The 17,007-nt window shown below is 38.6% G+C and overlaps 1 protein-coding gene across 2 annotated transcripts in view; it reads right to left on the minus strand.

Moving 5' to 3' along the window:
* Positions 1-559: 559 nt before the first annotated feature.
* The window catches only part of LOC101161860 (parvalbumin-7), a 52,646-nt gene continuing 36,198 nt past the window's right edge, over positions 560-17,007 (minus strand). The window contains exons 1-5 of one of the 2 annotated variants that reach the window (XM_023958894.1): positions 5,959-6,090; positions 2,149-2,214; positions 1,928-2,057; positions 1,747-1,856; positions 593-1,056 (exon numbers count right to left, since the gene is read on the minus strand). In XM_023958894.1, coding sequence (XP_023814662.1) covers positions 1,031-1,056; positions 1,747-1,856; positions 1,928-2,057; positions 2,149-2,209 — 327 coding nt within the window. In that variant the 5' untranslated portion in view covers positions 2,210-2,214; positions 5,959-6,090 and the 3' untranslated portion in view covers positions 593-1,030. Of the gene's footprint in view, positions 1,057-1,746; positions 1,857-1,927; positions 2,058-2,148; positions 2,215-5,958; positions 6,091-17,007 lie in introns of those variants that run through there. The other variant, XM_023958890.1, reaches the window with a different exon arrangement.

Here is a 17,007-nt window from a genome sequence, read left to right on the forward strand (position 1 = left end):
ACGATTTGGTTTATTGATGTAACATATGGATCTGTTTTTCAATCAAGAACTGTGGCCTCCATAGTAAGCAGTGATTGGCCTGAGTCAATCTGAATCAATGTTTCTATGGCAACCACTGTCGCCAATCAGGAATGAGTTATTGAAAGTCCACACCCAGAATCTGTCAATCAAATCTTTTAAATGTTTAACACAAGACCAAATGTTTTTATTAAGGCATGGTCAGTTTATAACTTGAATAACTTGTGCTTCAGAAAGAAAAAAGAAAAAAAATTGGATTATCAAGAATGTATAAAAAGAATGTTTATTCTGACAAATGGAATAACTGAGCAATAGCTGTTTATTTCTCTGTAGAAGTCTATGGGATTTTGGCTTCTTGGAGCCAGCAGGTACTTCCTGTGTGGAGCACAAGGGGGGGAGGGATCACTCTGTCCAGTTCTCAGATACAGTCAAGGATTGAAACTCTAGTTTAATTGTATTCAATCAAAGGAAATAAACGTGTTTATTTCACATATTTATTGTTTATTTTATTCCAGTGCAAAAAGAAAAGTCAAGACTAAACTTGTTTTTTTGTGTGTTTTTATTGTGATTTTTCGATGATGTGCAATTTCCATCTTCACAGTTTCTGTTATAGATTTACTACATGGTCTGATCAGTCGATCAGCAGAGTTGCAGGTGTAAAATGAAGGAAGGAATAGAAGATGGACAAAAAGGAAAAAAGAAAAGGCGAGCTGATATGTCAACACGCAGAAACTGTGCACAAGGAGTCTTTTAACATCTACACCATCAACAGCACAAGCACCATCTGTTTTTGAACCACTGACTACCCTGATAAATCATTGAGTGGTATGTGGGAAAAGGAACGTTATTAAGGAAACTGATGGCTCTTATGCCTGAATGTTTCTCCTCATGGCTCCCTTTCAGCCTCCGTATGTGGGGTCCAGAAGGAGGTAACAGGAGTTAGAAGGTGGCAGTTTCCAAAATATGAATGAAGGGATGGAAAGGATGAGGAAGAAGGGGTTGAACGGTCCCTTTACTCGTGCACCAAAGCCTCGAACTCTAGAGGATCCAAAAAAGAAATAGTCAAACAACATAAACTTCTGATCTTCACTATTGACTGTATAAGAGAACTGGACTGAGTGATCCCTCCCTCCTCGCATTCCAAACAGGAAGTACCTGCTGGCTCCAAGAAGTCAAAATCCCATAGACTTCTATATTGAGAAATAAAAAGCTATTACTCAGTCATTCCATTTATCAGAATAACTGTTCTTGCTCCGATACCTTTTTTTATACGTTCTTGATAATCCTCTTTTTTTTCATATTTCTTGCTGATCCTAGTTTTTTTTTTTTCATCATCATTTTCTTTAGTGCAAGTTATTCAAGTTATAAACAAACCAATCAATAAAAGTATGTGGTATCATGTTAAACGTTCAAAACCTATGACAGATTCCCCCCGAGCCCAGTTTCAAGTGGTTGGGGTGTGGCCTTCAATAAAGCTCACTCATGATTGGCGAGACTGATCAGACCAACTCAGACCAATCACTGCTTACTGATGATTTCAGGCTCCAACACGGCGACATCCGTATAACAAAAAAATGGGGACTGAATTGACTTAATTTCATTGGAGCTGGAAGCAATTAATTTTCTTTGGATGATGTCACAATCACTCGGTCCAGTTCTCATATACAGTCATTGATCTATACTGGAATTAAAAACAAAACACTAGCAGGCTGAGTAACAGAGAGGTACCGTCAATGCCGATCTTTCCATCTCCATCTTTGTCTGCAGCTTGGAGGAATGCTTTTGTCTCTGCATCAGTCAGATCTCTGCCATCCTTAGAAAAGCCCTTTAGGACAAACCTGAAAAAAAAAGTTTCCCCAGTAAGACTACCTCAGAAAAATGACAAACCTGGTGTATTGGAATTTCTTACTTGAGCTCATCCTCCTCTATGTATCCACTCGCGTCCACATCCAAAACCTGGAAGACCTTCTTGACATTTTCTGCAGTCATGGCCCTCATCCCAATCATTTCAAAGAACTTTTTGGGGTCGAATGTCTCTGCTGCATGAGGCAAAGCAAAACTTTCAAAAAAAATATTCTGTGATCTGTTTTATGCTAAGGTCACCATCTTCACTGTATTGTTTTTGCAGACCTGCAAAGGCATCAAGAGCTTTCTTGATCTCCTCAGGCTTTAGCAGATCTGTCATTACCATTCTGCCTGCAGGAGGAAAAGACACAGTAGACATTGAAGGAGCATCATCAGAAAGAGGCCAAGAGAAAAAAAATACAATAAGTGAAAACTTCCTGTACCAGAAAATGGACAGGTTTCTAGAAAATGTGCAAACTCAGTTGAGATGATTAAGATATGTTATCATGTGTGGTGGCGTTGGCCTTGGGTGGGGGTTCATCCCGTGATGACTGCTGTACCATGCAGTAGCCTTCAGATATCACTAGATGTCACTAAAGAGCTTAATAAGTTAAGTTTGGAGCTTATGCCAAACAAATAAATAGAAAAAAGCAGGCAATTGCATATTTGGTGAATTCTTTTGGTGTAATGAGGGTGGCATCATGTGTGTTGTGTTTGTGACACACTAATGTGTCACACACACCAGGATAAGGATGTGAAAGCATTAGACTCAGTGATTTACTTTCAAACGTTTCTAGGCCTTTTAATCAACTGAAAAGGAACACAGATAAAGCTGATTTTCAGGTCCACATTGATTACCGATGAGACTTCTGGTACCAGAAGCTTACTGGAGTGAACGCACAGTTGTGTTTGGTCTTATTTTGCTTTCCCGAAATATATCTTTCAACATTTCTCTTTTTTGTCACATCATTTTTTATATAGGATGTTGTCTCACTCATAGACAAAAAAAATATATATATATGCAGGTTAGATTAGAGTTATATAATCTGTGTGTTCTTTCTTGCAGAAGAAGGGAAGATGTGAAGGATGTTGTTGTTCACCTTTCAGCACATTCAGGCATCGCCACAGGAAATAAGCTTTCACTGATTCACACATGTGGTTCAACAGAGAGTTTTTTTATGCCGGATTCCTATTTCCACACAACTCCAAATTTCATCCGGGCTGGGGACAGGCACAGAAATTTCCAATTTCCGTTTGCAAGAGACTGTGAAGATTGTCCAGTTTAGTCTGTTTTTAGTGATGTTTTTGGTCAGCTGTTCTCTCTCAGTCATTTCTGGTTAACATTCATAATTATCCACAGCTGTTTTCCTTTCTATGAATTGTCCTCAGACTACATAAGTATCTGGTCATTTGCTCTCTCTTGTGACCTTCTCCATGGGTGTTTTATGTTTATTTATTAAATTTCAAGTTTCTGCCACCAAGGCTGGTCTCCTGCATAGTGGGTCTTTGTCTAGTTCCTCACCGTATGACCTGAAAACCCTGAACACAGCAGTCGAATTTTTGCTGCAATGGTGGGTTTTTTGCCACTGCAGTCTACATCAGGACATCTCACGTCAGATCAGGTTTCCTGCAGCTATTTTTTGTTAATGGTGTCATACCACTTCCATGCTTCTGTTCTGGAGGACGATTGTCTCCTGTTCCAGTGAAGGGTAGCCAGGGCTGCTCCTCTTCACGTGTCTATTCCTAAGAGGGGAGCATCTTCATGTCTCTGTTCTCAAGGAGGGTCATTGGGGCTGCTCCCCTTCATGTCCCTGCCTCTTTGTGCCTCCTCCTGAGGAGGGGGTTCTCCATGTAACCGCTTACTGCTGCTGGGCTACAGGAACCTGAACTGTTCTTGCTCTGTTGCTTCTCCAGGTCGCCTCCTCCCAAGTGTTGTTGTTGTCTGATTTGGGAAGGGGCACCGTGAGGATTGTGCAATTTAGTTATGCTTTTTAATCCTTGTGCTATCTTAGATGACCCCACCCTTACTTTGACGTGTTCTCCCTACCATGACCAAGGTGGAGAAAGGTGGAAAGATTTCATGTAATCCATGGACACCAGTGAAGATCACAAATCAATGAAGAAAAAAGGTTCAGCGCACTGTCTAGTGGGTCTAGATGACCCAACTCCCCAACTCCCAAAGTTAAAGTGCCTAGGATAGCACAAAGGTTAATGATGTTTTGAGTTGTCCCCGGTCATCCAGTTCAGGTCCATGTTGATGATCATCCACAGCTGTTCTCATTTCTGTTAACTGTCTTCAGACTCTGGTTTTCCGTTCTTTATTGTCAGGTGATCGACTTTTTGTTTCTCCATGGGTTTTTCCTCGTTTAGATTTTTATTAAATGTTTACTTTCTGCCACCAAGCCTCGTCGCCTGCATATTGGGTCCTACACAACCAGTTCTTGACACAGCAGTTATTTTCCTTGTTTGTATGACGGGGGCAAGAGCGACTGAGAAAAAAAGTTTTGGTGGTATCAAAAATAATTCAACCCTTTGTTTTTACTGTATCCAAACTTACATACACGTAACCCTTGTGCTTTCCCAGGCACTTTAACGTTGGGAGTTGGGTCGTCTAGACCCACTAGACAGTGCGCTGAACCTTTTTTCTTCAATGATTTATGATCTTCACTGGTGTCCATGGATTACATGAAATCTTTCCACCTTTATCCACCTTTGTCATGGTAGGGAGAACACGTCAAAGTAAGGGTGGGGTCATCTAAGATAGCACAAGGGTTTTAAAGTCCCTCTCCAATCCTCTTGATCAATTATTAAAGCATTCCCAGTGGTCTCAGTTTTCATTATGCTGTTTTTAACCCACAAAAAAAAAACAATACAGTTTTACAATAAAATACAGTCGGCATAAAATTCACAAACTACTTTTTTATTTATTCTGATATAAGCTGATGCTTGAAAAAGAAATGCCTATGTCTTTGTTACAAAAGCTTTGAGTCTGTGAATTTCAGATGATAGATGTGCTCTGTCCTGTCGTGCAAAGCCCAAAGTGCACATCATTCTTCAGCCAGCTCCTTATTCTTCACTGTAGCCTTGAATGTTCCTCAAGGACGTTCCCACAATCAAAGCAATGAGTGTGAGCAGTGTGATGGAGAAGTATATTTGATTTTTAAGACAACAAAGTGTCTTTTCATCAAAAGGCAGAATCTCACAAGGGACTGAAAAGCAATTCTGTAGAAATCAGAACTTAATTTCCTCAGGATAAGATTCTGTTCTACACACCTTTCTGTTATTAGATATTGTCTCAGTTCTCATCAAAGACCGTAAGTAAGAACAGCTTTTTGCTGTATCACAGAATGAAATAAACTCTACTTAAAAAAAATCAAAGAAACACGAAAATTAACTAACAGAATCTGCAAAAATGCCTTTGTTCCTGGTCTGATCTGTCCTGCAGGGGCTCAGAGACAAAGCACCTGTCGCTTGTGACACATGAGCCACGAAAACAACACACTTCAGGCTGTCTCCTAACAGACAGACATGCAGACAGGACTTTGCAGGTATGGAAAAAATGCAGATACTAGAAACCAAGATGAATTGTGATTCCATTGTGAACCAGAAAAAAAAAACTATTCTGGTTTATTGTTAAAAACACATTAGGCCATTATTGTTAAAGGCTCATTCATCTTGATGCTTTGCTTGAATTTTCTTTAACCCCGTGCAGCCTATTGATGCAAATATGTGTCAAACCACTTCGACTCCAAAATTACCTCAACTTAGCATCTATTTACTATATTTTCAATAGCTGGAAATAAATGAAACCATCATGCGATTCATTCTTGGACTGGATTTCCAGATCTGTGTTTCATTACATTTCAGACTACCTAGAAGAACAAATCCATTTGAGAACCTGGCTCCTGTACTCATTTCTATACCAAAATGATTTTTCATTATTTTTTTTATTCATTTGTAAAATTAATCAGTTACACCACATCTGTTTGTCACAGATAATCAACCACTATTGTTCTGTTTGCTGTTTTAGAGCTCAGTTTCCAGGACAAATAGCTTGTTAGCAGATCCTTTCATGAGTCATGTGTCTAGTCTTACCTGAAGGAAGGGGTGGATGATGGAGATGAGAGAAAAATGAAGAAGACAGGAAAGGTGATGGAGGGAGACTGGAGAAAACACGCGCTCTGGAGACTAAAAGTAAGATGAGCAAGCTGAGGGGAAGGTCACAATAACACTTTTATAGCTGCCTTCAGACACATACACCCTTGTCCCACGTATCTCTGGTGTCTCATCCCCAAATCTCTATTTTGAGAAGAGGGGTTTATCAAGACGGCAAACATGGTCAGTCTATTAATAATAGCACTTTATCTGACTTCCTTCAGAGCTTTTCACCCAGGACGTCTCTGTTAGCTTTGTGTAACACCTTGAAGAACGTATTTGTGCCTATTTGTTCTTTTCTCTTTTGAATGTATCTGTAAACAATAATAATGATGGAAAGCCAGGTCTATGCTGTTCAATTCCTATTATGTATTCATGTATTTATTTGGTAAATTATGACATAAATTTGACTGATTAGTTCAATCGTGCAAACAAAGAAACAAAAAGGATCTCCATCTTATAAACAAAAAAATATGGTTGATTGCTGGTAACAAACCACATTTTTACAAATGTCATGAAGTTCTAGAATTCAATCAAGTTTTTGACAAATAAAAATGAAAGCCTATTTGGTAGGTGGAATTCTCAGCATCTTCCTTGTCTTTCATAAGGAGGGCGAGAAAAACCCAACGCACACTTTTGGAAAAATGTCCAGCAGAGACTCTGACAGAACAAAAGAGGAGGACGTGAATTTTATGCGCTAATCCCATTCGATGTAAAACAGATAACTGTTTAATGAAGCATGTGAAGGGAAGAAAGACGGGGGGTGCTAGCCGCGTCACACGTCTGTGCAATACCCGCGTTAGTGATCTGTATGACCCATGGATCATCATTGCACCCATAGAAGCTTCCCACTGGATCCAGTGTCAGACTGTCTAAAAAGTGAATGAAACAACGAAGCTCAGAGACGTGAGTCTGTTCGGCATTAGCACCACTGCTTTTCACTCCATCTCCCATGATGCATTGCATTAATATGACAGCATCTCTTACTGCGCTGCTGTTGACTGTCATGAAGCATAACAAAGCTTCTTGATAAACAGTTTAGTTCTCATTCAAGGTTTGTGTTGGAGAACAAAGGAATTCAAGACAGAGATTCCAGTATTTGTGTCACAAGAACGGGCAGAAGGCTGGTTCCGGTCAAGCAGGTTTTGTTAGCACAGCTAGACGTCCACAAAGCTAGAGCAGGGTCCCATGTTCGTCAATGATAGGCATGGTAGCATCAGAGAGGAAATTAGAGAAGTCAGGATCCAGGCGAGATTCGGGCGGCAGGCAAACTGAGTCAAAGACGAAACATGGTCAGGAAAGCAGAAGATCAGATCTGGATATAACCCTCGGTAATGCAGGCGGAGTGGCACAAACAATACTTTGCACTGAGTGAGGCTCAGTACAGTGCTTAAGTGTACTGTGAGGGATTGCACATGAGAGTCAGGTATGTGGCATCCAGGAACTGTGCGCCAGGGTTGCTGGGAGATGTAGCGTGTTTAGAACTCTGGAGATGGTTCCCGCCAATAACAAGAGGGGGAGACAGAGCTCTGACTTCTGACAGAACCCCCCTCATAGATGGGTAGACACTGAACCCCACCTTGCCTCTTGTGGAAGGTTGGCGCTAGTGATTAGGTGAATGGGTTTGTCACTGTAAAGCGCTTTGGGCCTATGAGCACGGTAGAAAGGGCTATACAAGTATACGCCATTTACCATTCCTCAAACAAGTTTTAGTAATGTAGTAGATGTACACGACAACAAAGTGATGCAGCATGTCACAGTTTTTACACCACAAAATTAATTAATACAAAAATTTCTGCTAAAGTTACATTCTGTGATTATGACAAGTAAAAACTAATAAAACTTTGTGTTCACATTTTTGTGTGGAGTTACAATTAAACTTACTGTATATATCATGAATACGGTAAAATGTTGGTCTTATTGGTGTAACATGTATCAACCCTGCTGGGATTATACGTTTCTTCAAAAATTACAGTTTCTCTGGCACAAACAAAAAAATTGTAAAAAACAAACAAACATTAAATTCCTTTAAAAAGAATGTAATTTAAAAAAATGTTTTCAAGCTTTAGGAAAAAATGTTTTGCCTTAAAATGCATGAGAGATTGTGGGCGGACTGTACATCAACAAAGACTTAAGAGTTTCTCTTTTATTATTGTTTTTTTTTTGGTTGCTGGTGTGCTGCAGGATAGTTGTTAAAGAAAAAGTATACCTTTGACTCAAAAAAGTTGAAAAATACTGCGCTAGCTCAAAATATTACCTACAGCAGAAAGTAACTATTCTTCTTTGATTTCAGAATTGTCATTATTGTCATGATTTATCAAAACAAAAGCTGTTCCTCAAGTCTTCAGAAAAAAACATACAAAATGAAGGTGGCCTACGTTGTATTAGCATCCACCAAATGCCATTAGCATCCTAGCGCTTAAAACGTTCGCCTTTTTTTTGTTCGAACTGTCACTAATGTAGCAGTTTTGGAACTTCAGTAATTGAAAACAATCTTTAAGAAAATACAGCTTGACCCAAATCCTAAAACTAGCATAACACTAACATCATTTGCAGGTTGCTAATGCACAAATGCTAATATTGATGTACACATATTTATTAGAGATGTAAAGGAAACAGATAGGATCTAGTAATGGGTGGCACAGTACTATCAGTTGAAAATTACACATATGAATTTTATTTGAAATTTACATTACATGTTATTATTTTGGTAAAAATGCATCAAATCAGTTGAGAAAAAAACAATCGATTTTTGTCAGATTTTGTCAGTTTCTCTTCCTGTTGTGTCTCTACTGTATTTGCTTTTTTATGTACGTGTGATGCAAACACAAAGATGTCCAATCACAAACTTGCTTCTACCATGTGAGGTCAATTCCAATTGGCTTGAGGTGAACTACAGTGAGGTATGTGTGCACTAAACAGTGAATCCCCAATTTTTTATCGAATCAAGTGATTCTCACCTTTTCTTTGGTAAATACACGAAGAATTTGGAATATTTGTCAAATCTGTTTTGTATTGTGGGAATCAAAAGAAAACTTTGAAGAAAGGAATAATACCCTGCAAAAAAAAACAACAACTATTTACACTTGTTGTTAAGCACTATAGCAGCATTTTTACCATTTTCCGACTTTTTTTAAACAGATAACCTTTTAATTTAAAACAAAAAATATTTTATTTTGTTCAAGCAGTAAACGCCTCCTGGACCACCATCTGAGGCTTCAGTGGACAATGGGGGAGCAGATGGTTTTAAAACTCGACAGGTTAGAGGGAATTGGCTAAGAAGAAGCTGTGTCGAGCTACAATTAGAAATTGGCTGAAGTGAAGACCAATAAATGATCAGAATATTGACCTAAAACTAGTTTTTTTTAATTCTTGAACATTTTTGTCACAATAAGGCAAACAGGATATAGATCTGTATTTTCACATTGTCTGTATTTCCTCACTTGTTAACACACTGGCATCCTGCATTGCCAAACATATTTTGGTTTCCTTTAGTGGTGAAACAGGATCCCTGAAATAAACAGTTTCTCCTTCCTTTAAATGTTCTACATCTACATTGTCACATATCACTGATCATTCCAAAGCTTTGTTGTGCCCCATGCGCTAAAAAACCCTTCTGAATTTCCTCCCAATCCCACAAAGTTACCGTATTAACACTTCTGTTGTGATTATAAACCACTGGAATCAAATTACCCTGTTGCCCCAAGTATTCATTTATTTTTCTCATTATTTTAAACTCAATTATGTGCCCCTATCCGTTGTAATATTTGTGTTTCTCATTTGCTACAATCTGTCATTAAAAAAATGTGTCTGCACTATTCTCTGTCTGACCCCCTCCCCATCGCCACCGCATAAAAACTCTCTGGCATCTTGCCCGCGCCGCCTCTTTCCCTCCCATGAGTGTTCTCCTACAATGCCAGAAAGTGCTTATGGGGGTAATTCAATAGAGAGGAGAAATCTAAGAGACTCTTGCCGAGCACAGAGGGGACAAAAGGTCGTGGCAGGACAAGACAGACGAAGACAATTCCATTTTATTTGATCTAAACTGTTTCATTTAAACTCCTTTTACAAAAGGACAAGATACGACTCACATATATTGTTTTTTACTTACTAAAAGTCAGTGTCTCCTGTTTATTTCCAACATTGACAAAACAAAAGTGAAAAACATAGAAATAAATGAAGCATTTTGTCTTAAAATGGGTTTTTGTCTTACTCTGTAAAGAACTTTGAAAATACTTTGTGTGTGATTTGTGTTCTACACAAGATGAGAAAAATAGCTTCTAAATACTCAACTAACAAATCATGCAAGGACATAATTATGGTGAGATGCAGATCTGGACGAAAGGTGTCTGATCCACAGACCAAACTGAAAATAGAGAGAAAGTGAGAGGCTCAATGACAGACAGAGGGGTAGAGGAATCAGATGAAGTTCTTAATGAGGTGGGTGCTGTTGCAGCAACAGGTGCTGCATGAGGTCATGGCATAGGCAGCGACACGGGTGTTATAGGTGTTATACTGTTCCCACAGAGGGGGTATCCCTCTTCTGCTCACCCACAGATTAGCAGGTATTGGGCCTAAAAATAAAAGAGGGGGAACCCATAAACTGGATGTGTCGGTTTAGCCACACAATACATGTGCTTTCATTAAATCCTTATACAGCTGAAGCTCCTATGAGAATATTTTAGGAATTTTTTTTTGGGAACATATGGGAGAATCTTTATTTCTACCAGATAAATTACATTTTTTTCTATATTAGCAGTGTGCTAGATAAATCCAGGATTACTACAGGAGCTGCATACAGCACAAAACTTTGTGGTTCTTAAAGACTCACTCATCTGTTGATCTTTTTTAAAGCTTGCCCAGGGGTTTCAATTTTATTTAAACCATTTTTAGCCTAAATGAAAAAAAAAAAACTGTAGTTTTCTGGGACATAGTTTCTGCAGAAAGGCAGTATTTCATAAATATATATCCCTGAGTTCTGAGCAGGCTCATTGGCATAAGAGTAACCCCTTCCCCTCCCCATTGCTGAGAGCTCTCTGTTTACACTCTCTCTGGCTTACAGCCCCAACCTAACATTAGCGATGCAACAAAAATGACGACCAATATGGGAGTTATCCAGCTGTACAATTTTGAGCCAGATTCCAGCTCAGACGAGAAAAAACGAAGACGTACACGGGTCTAGTCATCTACAAGTGAGTGCATCGAAATCGAGCGTATTTTCTGCATCACAAAGAAGCTCTTTTTGTCTGCTTCTGATTATAGATTGAAATAAAGAAATACTCAGAAATACAATTATAATCTTAATTTTCTTTACATTGTCCTCATCATTAGAAAAATGCCAGAAGAACATATTAAAAAGAAATGTAATTTTTATCGGAGTGGATCTTTTAAAGCAAATGTATTAGTATTACAAATGGTATATGTGGCATCTCTAAAGGTGCCTGAAGATTTCCTTTGGTCTTCAGTGCAGTGGTGCTCACATCTTTTTTAGAGCTGAGCATGAGTGGGTGAAGATTTTATTTCCCACATATACACAATAGCTCTGGTTATAGTGATAAATATAGGCCAAAAATGAGGGTTTTTGTGAGAGTAGGAGTGTGTGGGTCATGATGAGTTGTTGTAAATTCAGTCTGTTTTAGACAAGGTTTTACACATTTGTTTCTAGGCAGATGGTCATGGTGGATCTTTCAAACATTGCATATTTTAAGTGAAAAACAGACCCACTGAGTGAGACAAAAAAAAAAGCAATCAAGGAAAAGTTTATGATTTGTTGTTAGGACTTTGATATTTTTCAGGTCAACACTGAGCAACAAATGTTAAAGATTTGATCTCTCCATACAGAGAAAACATTCAGGACAATATTTGTTTTGGTGTTTTGTTCAAAGAAATGAAGGCAGGTGTGTTTAGAAGGACATTTCACGCTGGCCTGTTTGGTCATTTCCAAGAAAAGACTGCTCTGCATTTACACCTGAATAGGAGCAAGTAAATCTTGGCCCAAACAAACTAAGTGTCCCAGTTTACTTGCAGATAAACCCTGGTGCGGTTCACTAGGATCTGCAGACAGAACATTAAGCACGCTAAAGAGCAGAAGAAATCTAAAAGGGATGTACTTTAGTAAGAAATGGTTCCAACACATGGGAAAATGTTTTGTCGATAAATGCACAATGGTAAGAAAGTTCAAGAAGTAATTATGTGATAATCTGAGGACTGATTTTAGTCTCTTTCATCCTTGTGCTTCATTTTCTTCCTGTTCAAAGATATATGGCGCCAACAAATGAGCAGCTGTTGTCACTGGTTTACATTTTTTGACATTGAACCAAATCGAAGTAAAAGGGAAACGTTTCATCCAATGTTAGGCCTTTTCGCCACACAAATCTGTATTTTTCTGTGCACATGTCTTTTTTTTTCTTTGCAGGCCTGCTGTCAGCTGGTGAGGATCAGCGGATGGTTGGCTAGAGAGGTTTAAAAGCCATGGACCTGAAAGCTAAAACAGTTGGCTAATATTAAACGCTGCTTAGTGCTGCATACCTTTCAGTGAACAAATCTTTCGTCATGTTTTTTAAGCTGTGTAGCCTTCGTAAATTGTTTCAAATAGATTCTGCAAATAAACACGTTTTTTTTAATCACTTTTTGATAACGTTGTTGTTTTGTGTACCCTTCTTCATTCTCTGGCCTGATGTTTTTCTTTACTTCATTTTTGTTGAAGCGCACTCCGATCTGTGGGTTGTAATTCCTGACTGTATATGAGACCTGGACCGAGTAAATGAGGGGTCACCTGTAGAAAACGACTCCTGGCCGGCTCAACTGAAATGAAGTCAATTCAGTCGATACTTTTTTGTGTCAAGTCAATCTGAATCAATGTCTCTATGGCAACCACTTTCCCCAATCAGTAATGAGCTTTTTGGAAGGCCACACTCCTACCACTTGAAAGGAGGCTCGGGAGATTCTGTCAAATGTTTTGAACGAGATCGCCTACTTTAATTGAAGAATCTAATTGATTGGTTTATATCTTGAAAGCTTCCATTACAGAAAAAATATCACTAAAATAAAATTAGGATTATCAAGAACCTGATAAAAAAGTGGCAGCAGAGCAAGAATGGTAATTCTGACAAATAAAATGACTGAGTAATAGCTCTTTTTTCACTAACCCTTGTGCTATCTTAGATGACCCCACCCTTACATTGACGTGTTCTCCCTACCATGACAAAGGTGGATAAAGGTGGAAAGATTTCATGTAATCCATGGACACCAGTGAAGATCACAAATCATTGAAGAAAAAAGGTTCAGCGGGTCTAGATGACCCAACTCCCAACGTTAAAGTGCCTAAGATAGCACAAGGGGTTAATAGAATAGAAGTCTGTAGGATTTTGGTGTCTTGGGACCAGCGGGTACTTTCTCCAATTGGAAGAAAGGAGGGAGGGGTCACTCAGTCCAGTTCTCATAAACAGTTAATGGTTCAGCATTGTTTATGACTGACCACCCAAAAACTAACCAGAAATGAAAATACCAAAAAAAAGTTCTGCTTGTCCTCTGACTTAAACATATTCATTGCTTCAATCAATCAAGCTTATTCTTAAAACTTGCTTTCTTTATGAACTTGCACTTATTTCCAGTTTGTGCTGCTGGTTTTTATTCACATACTGGTCAAAAGATAGAAACTTTCTAAGGAATTGGAAAGGTAAAGTATATTTAGGGCTTCTTCACTTAAATTTCAGCAGGTATTTTGTGATTTAAATACAAACTTCCCCGTTCTTATAAGTAGTGCTCTTTTTGCAGAGCGTCCTGATCCATTTCACTGAAGGATGGTTTACCCAGCACCAGTGCTTTGTCTTTAGTAATGCTCAGCCTCAGCATTTTGCTTCTCCATGATGTTGCTATGGGAACCTGCTGTCAGGCCGGTAAACACAAAGGGTGTGTTTGCTGAGACCTTCTGTCAGTTTCACTCCTTGTGTTTCTGTGTGTGCGTTTATCAGTGTGTACCTGTCAACTGAATACCTGACTATGTTTCATCAGCAGCCGCTTTACGGGCACTTCTGTTTCAGAATTACATTCCAAGGCCGACTGGCAATAAACTGTATACAAACTGTCACTGTATACCTAAAACACACACCCAAATACACAAACCACACAGTCTCTGACACACAGAGTCGCTCCAGCACAACAGACTCCAGCAGCTGGCCTGACCTTGAAGATAAATACACCCTTGAAAAATGCTCTAGCAATTTATGGCTGGCGATGGTGTGTTACACGAGCAGCGTTTCGAAAGATCCATTTCAAGCTACATGTAAATAGATATTGATTCAGTGTGTGAAGCACTCATCCACCCTCGCCTGCATTTGTTTGTGTCTTCCACTTGCCTGGGCTCTTTTTTTTTACGGCTTTTTGTAGCATTCAGATTTCCTTAGCCCCCTATTCCTCCAGTAAATATTGAAAAGTACTTCCCAGAATCACAATTTTTTTTGCTTGTTTACACATCAATCGGCCTCAAACAAAATAACGTCTCAGAGTGGGTTAAGAAAAGCTACTTTGGTGGCAAACAGCTGTCGTCTCTTTTCCATTCTGCTGTAATCATTTGCATTTGAGTCTCAAAACAAGGAAGGGGTTTCACTAAGGAAGCTGCTGCCGATGTTTTTATGTGCTGACTGCGAATTTGCTCTTCATGTCAGTGTTTGGAATTAGAAAGGAAAGGAACACAACCCAAGCACTTTCGAGACCTTTTAACATTTATAAACTGAGCTCAGGCTTTGTCACTCATTCTGTCGCACTGATACTAAGCTCCAAAAAATTATTAACTACACTGACACCTGCTGTTAGAAGCATTTACCTTCCACTGATTATATTTGAAGCAAAAATATAAAGAACGATGTAGAAGACTGTGGTGAGAGCAGCCATGATGTTGGTTTCACCTAAAAACCAACTTCTCTAAACTGTACAAACGGCAGCTCTAAGGAGGATGGATAGAATCACAAATGAAAACATCAGATTACGTTAGATGTTTTTGAATGCTGTAAAATGTGTTTTTATTAGACTGAAATAATGCATTTTTGTCTGAATTTTGTACTCTAAATAGATCGACTCCCTCCCTAATGCTTTTCTGTATCCAGCTGCAGACACACCACTGCAGCTCACGTTACACATCTGATAAACCAATTGGAATAAGAACCTGCATTTACAGCAAAAACATTGACAACTGATCTATACAGGAGACGTCTTTAGGGGTGTCGTCAGCCCCCTGAGAGAACAGAAAGGAGAAGTTTGTATCCCTTAGGCCCACTCCGTGTCTGTTTCTTAACAGACACATTGGTTTGGTCCAGCAGGCTAAAGGTAAACTACTTTTTCCATACAACCAAAATTTTTGTATTTGATCCTTTATTAAATCTTGTTAACCTTATTACTTGTTTTTTCTTCATTTTGTTGAGCTCAATCTTCCCCTGAATAAAAGACAGTTTCGCAACAAATAAGGAAGCCAGATTGAGATGGTTTTGGACACATTCAGAGGATGGCCAGTTGATACTAGGATGCTGATGTTAGAGCTATTAGGAAAGAACCCTGAAGGAAGACCACAGAGGAGGTTTATGGGTGTATTTAGAAGAGGAGAAGGTGGTGTGAATAAGGAGGATGGAGAAGATGCCCTTACAGGCTAATCATAGGCAAACCTGTATGATGCACGTACAGGTTGGAGCAGCAATAGACTACCAGCCTAAGAAACAAGCTCTGTGAGGACAGTAATTGAAAGACGAAGCCGTCTCATGTAATCAATGCTCTGCTTATATTAAAAACCTTCTGAACACGTTAAGTTTTTTACAGATGTTTAACCTAATCATAAGTTTTCCCTAAATACATAACTCTATTAAAGGAAATGATAACAATATAAATCACAAAAAACAGCACAAACATAAATGCAATACATTCAGTGAACTAAAGGCATCATTCTTTGCTAGACGTCTTTACATCTCTAGTTGTTCTAAGGTTTTGACTGTGATTCTTTTGCTCTACATTGAAATACAGGTCGTTTTTGTTCTCATGTGTGACCTTTGACTCCCTGTGAATAATGATTACCTTATCTGTGAAGACTCCTAAAGTTAATCTAAAGATTCCTTTCTGACTTTTTTTTCAGTTGAAGACAATTGGCCAGACATTTAACTCTTCAACCTAAAAAAGGAAATCCAGATGATTTTAAAATGAGTGCCTTGCAAATTTGATTTCAGCATCTGTAGCAGTAAACTGTAATCCAGTGTTCACATTTGTGTATTACTGTGTATTTTTAATATCATATTTAATTATTCATAGGTGAATATTTGAGATATAATTGTGAAGTTTTGTCTATTTTGAAAACTCAAAGCAGAGATGAAGAGAATATTGAGTGTGCTAAATGTTTCACACATTTAAAGTGACATTCACAGGTAAAGTAGATTTTTAGAATTGTAGAAAGGTTAACTTCCAAAATTGTAATTTTATTCTCAACTTTCAACATATTTTGTGCCTATGAGTTATTTTTGTACATGTTATCAAATTACGCCACTTTTACTTCTTTTTAAAACTGTGCACACCAAGTGCAGCTCTCTTGCTTGGTCAGTGAAGGTTACACATCTCTGGGTCAATTCAGAAGAGGAAAATCATTCCACCAATTAAAAGTGAAAAGATATTTTTCTGTGATTGTAGTTGTTATTAGGATTGGTGGAGATTGCACTGTACGCAAAAGCATCTGAGGGATTAAATATGTGGTTCAGATGTTGTTATCAAGCAATAAGAAGCATGCATCCTTAGAGATGTTTATTAATTTAAAGTAATTTTATCATCTCAACCCTTGTGCTGTCCTAGGCACTTTAACATTGGGAGTTGGGTCATCTAGACCCACTAGACAGTGCTCTGAACCTTTTTTCTTCAATGATTTGTGATCTTCACTGGTGTCCATGGATTACATGAAATCTTTCCACCTTTATCCACCTTGGTCATTGTAGGGAGAACACGTCAAAGTAAGGGTGGGGT

The sequence above is a fragment of the Oryzias latipes genome, chromosome 1 (assembly GCF_002234675.1).
Source record: "Oryzias latipes chromosome 1, ASM223467v1".
Taxonomy (NCBI): Eukaryota; Metazoa; Chordata; class Actinopteri; order Beloniformes; family Adrianichthyidae; genus Oryzias; species Oryzias latipes.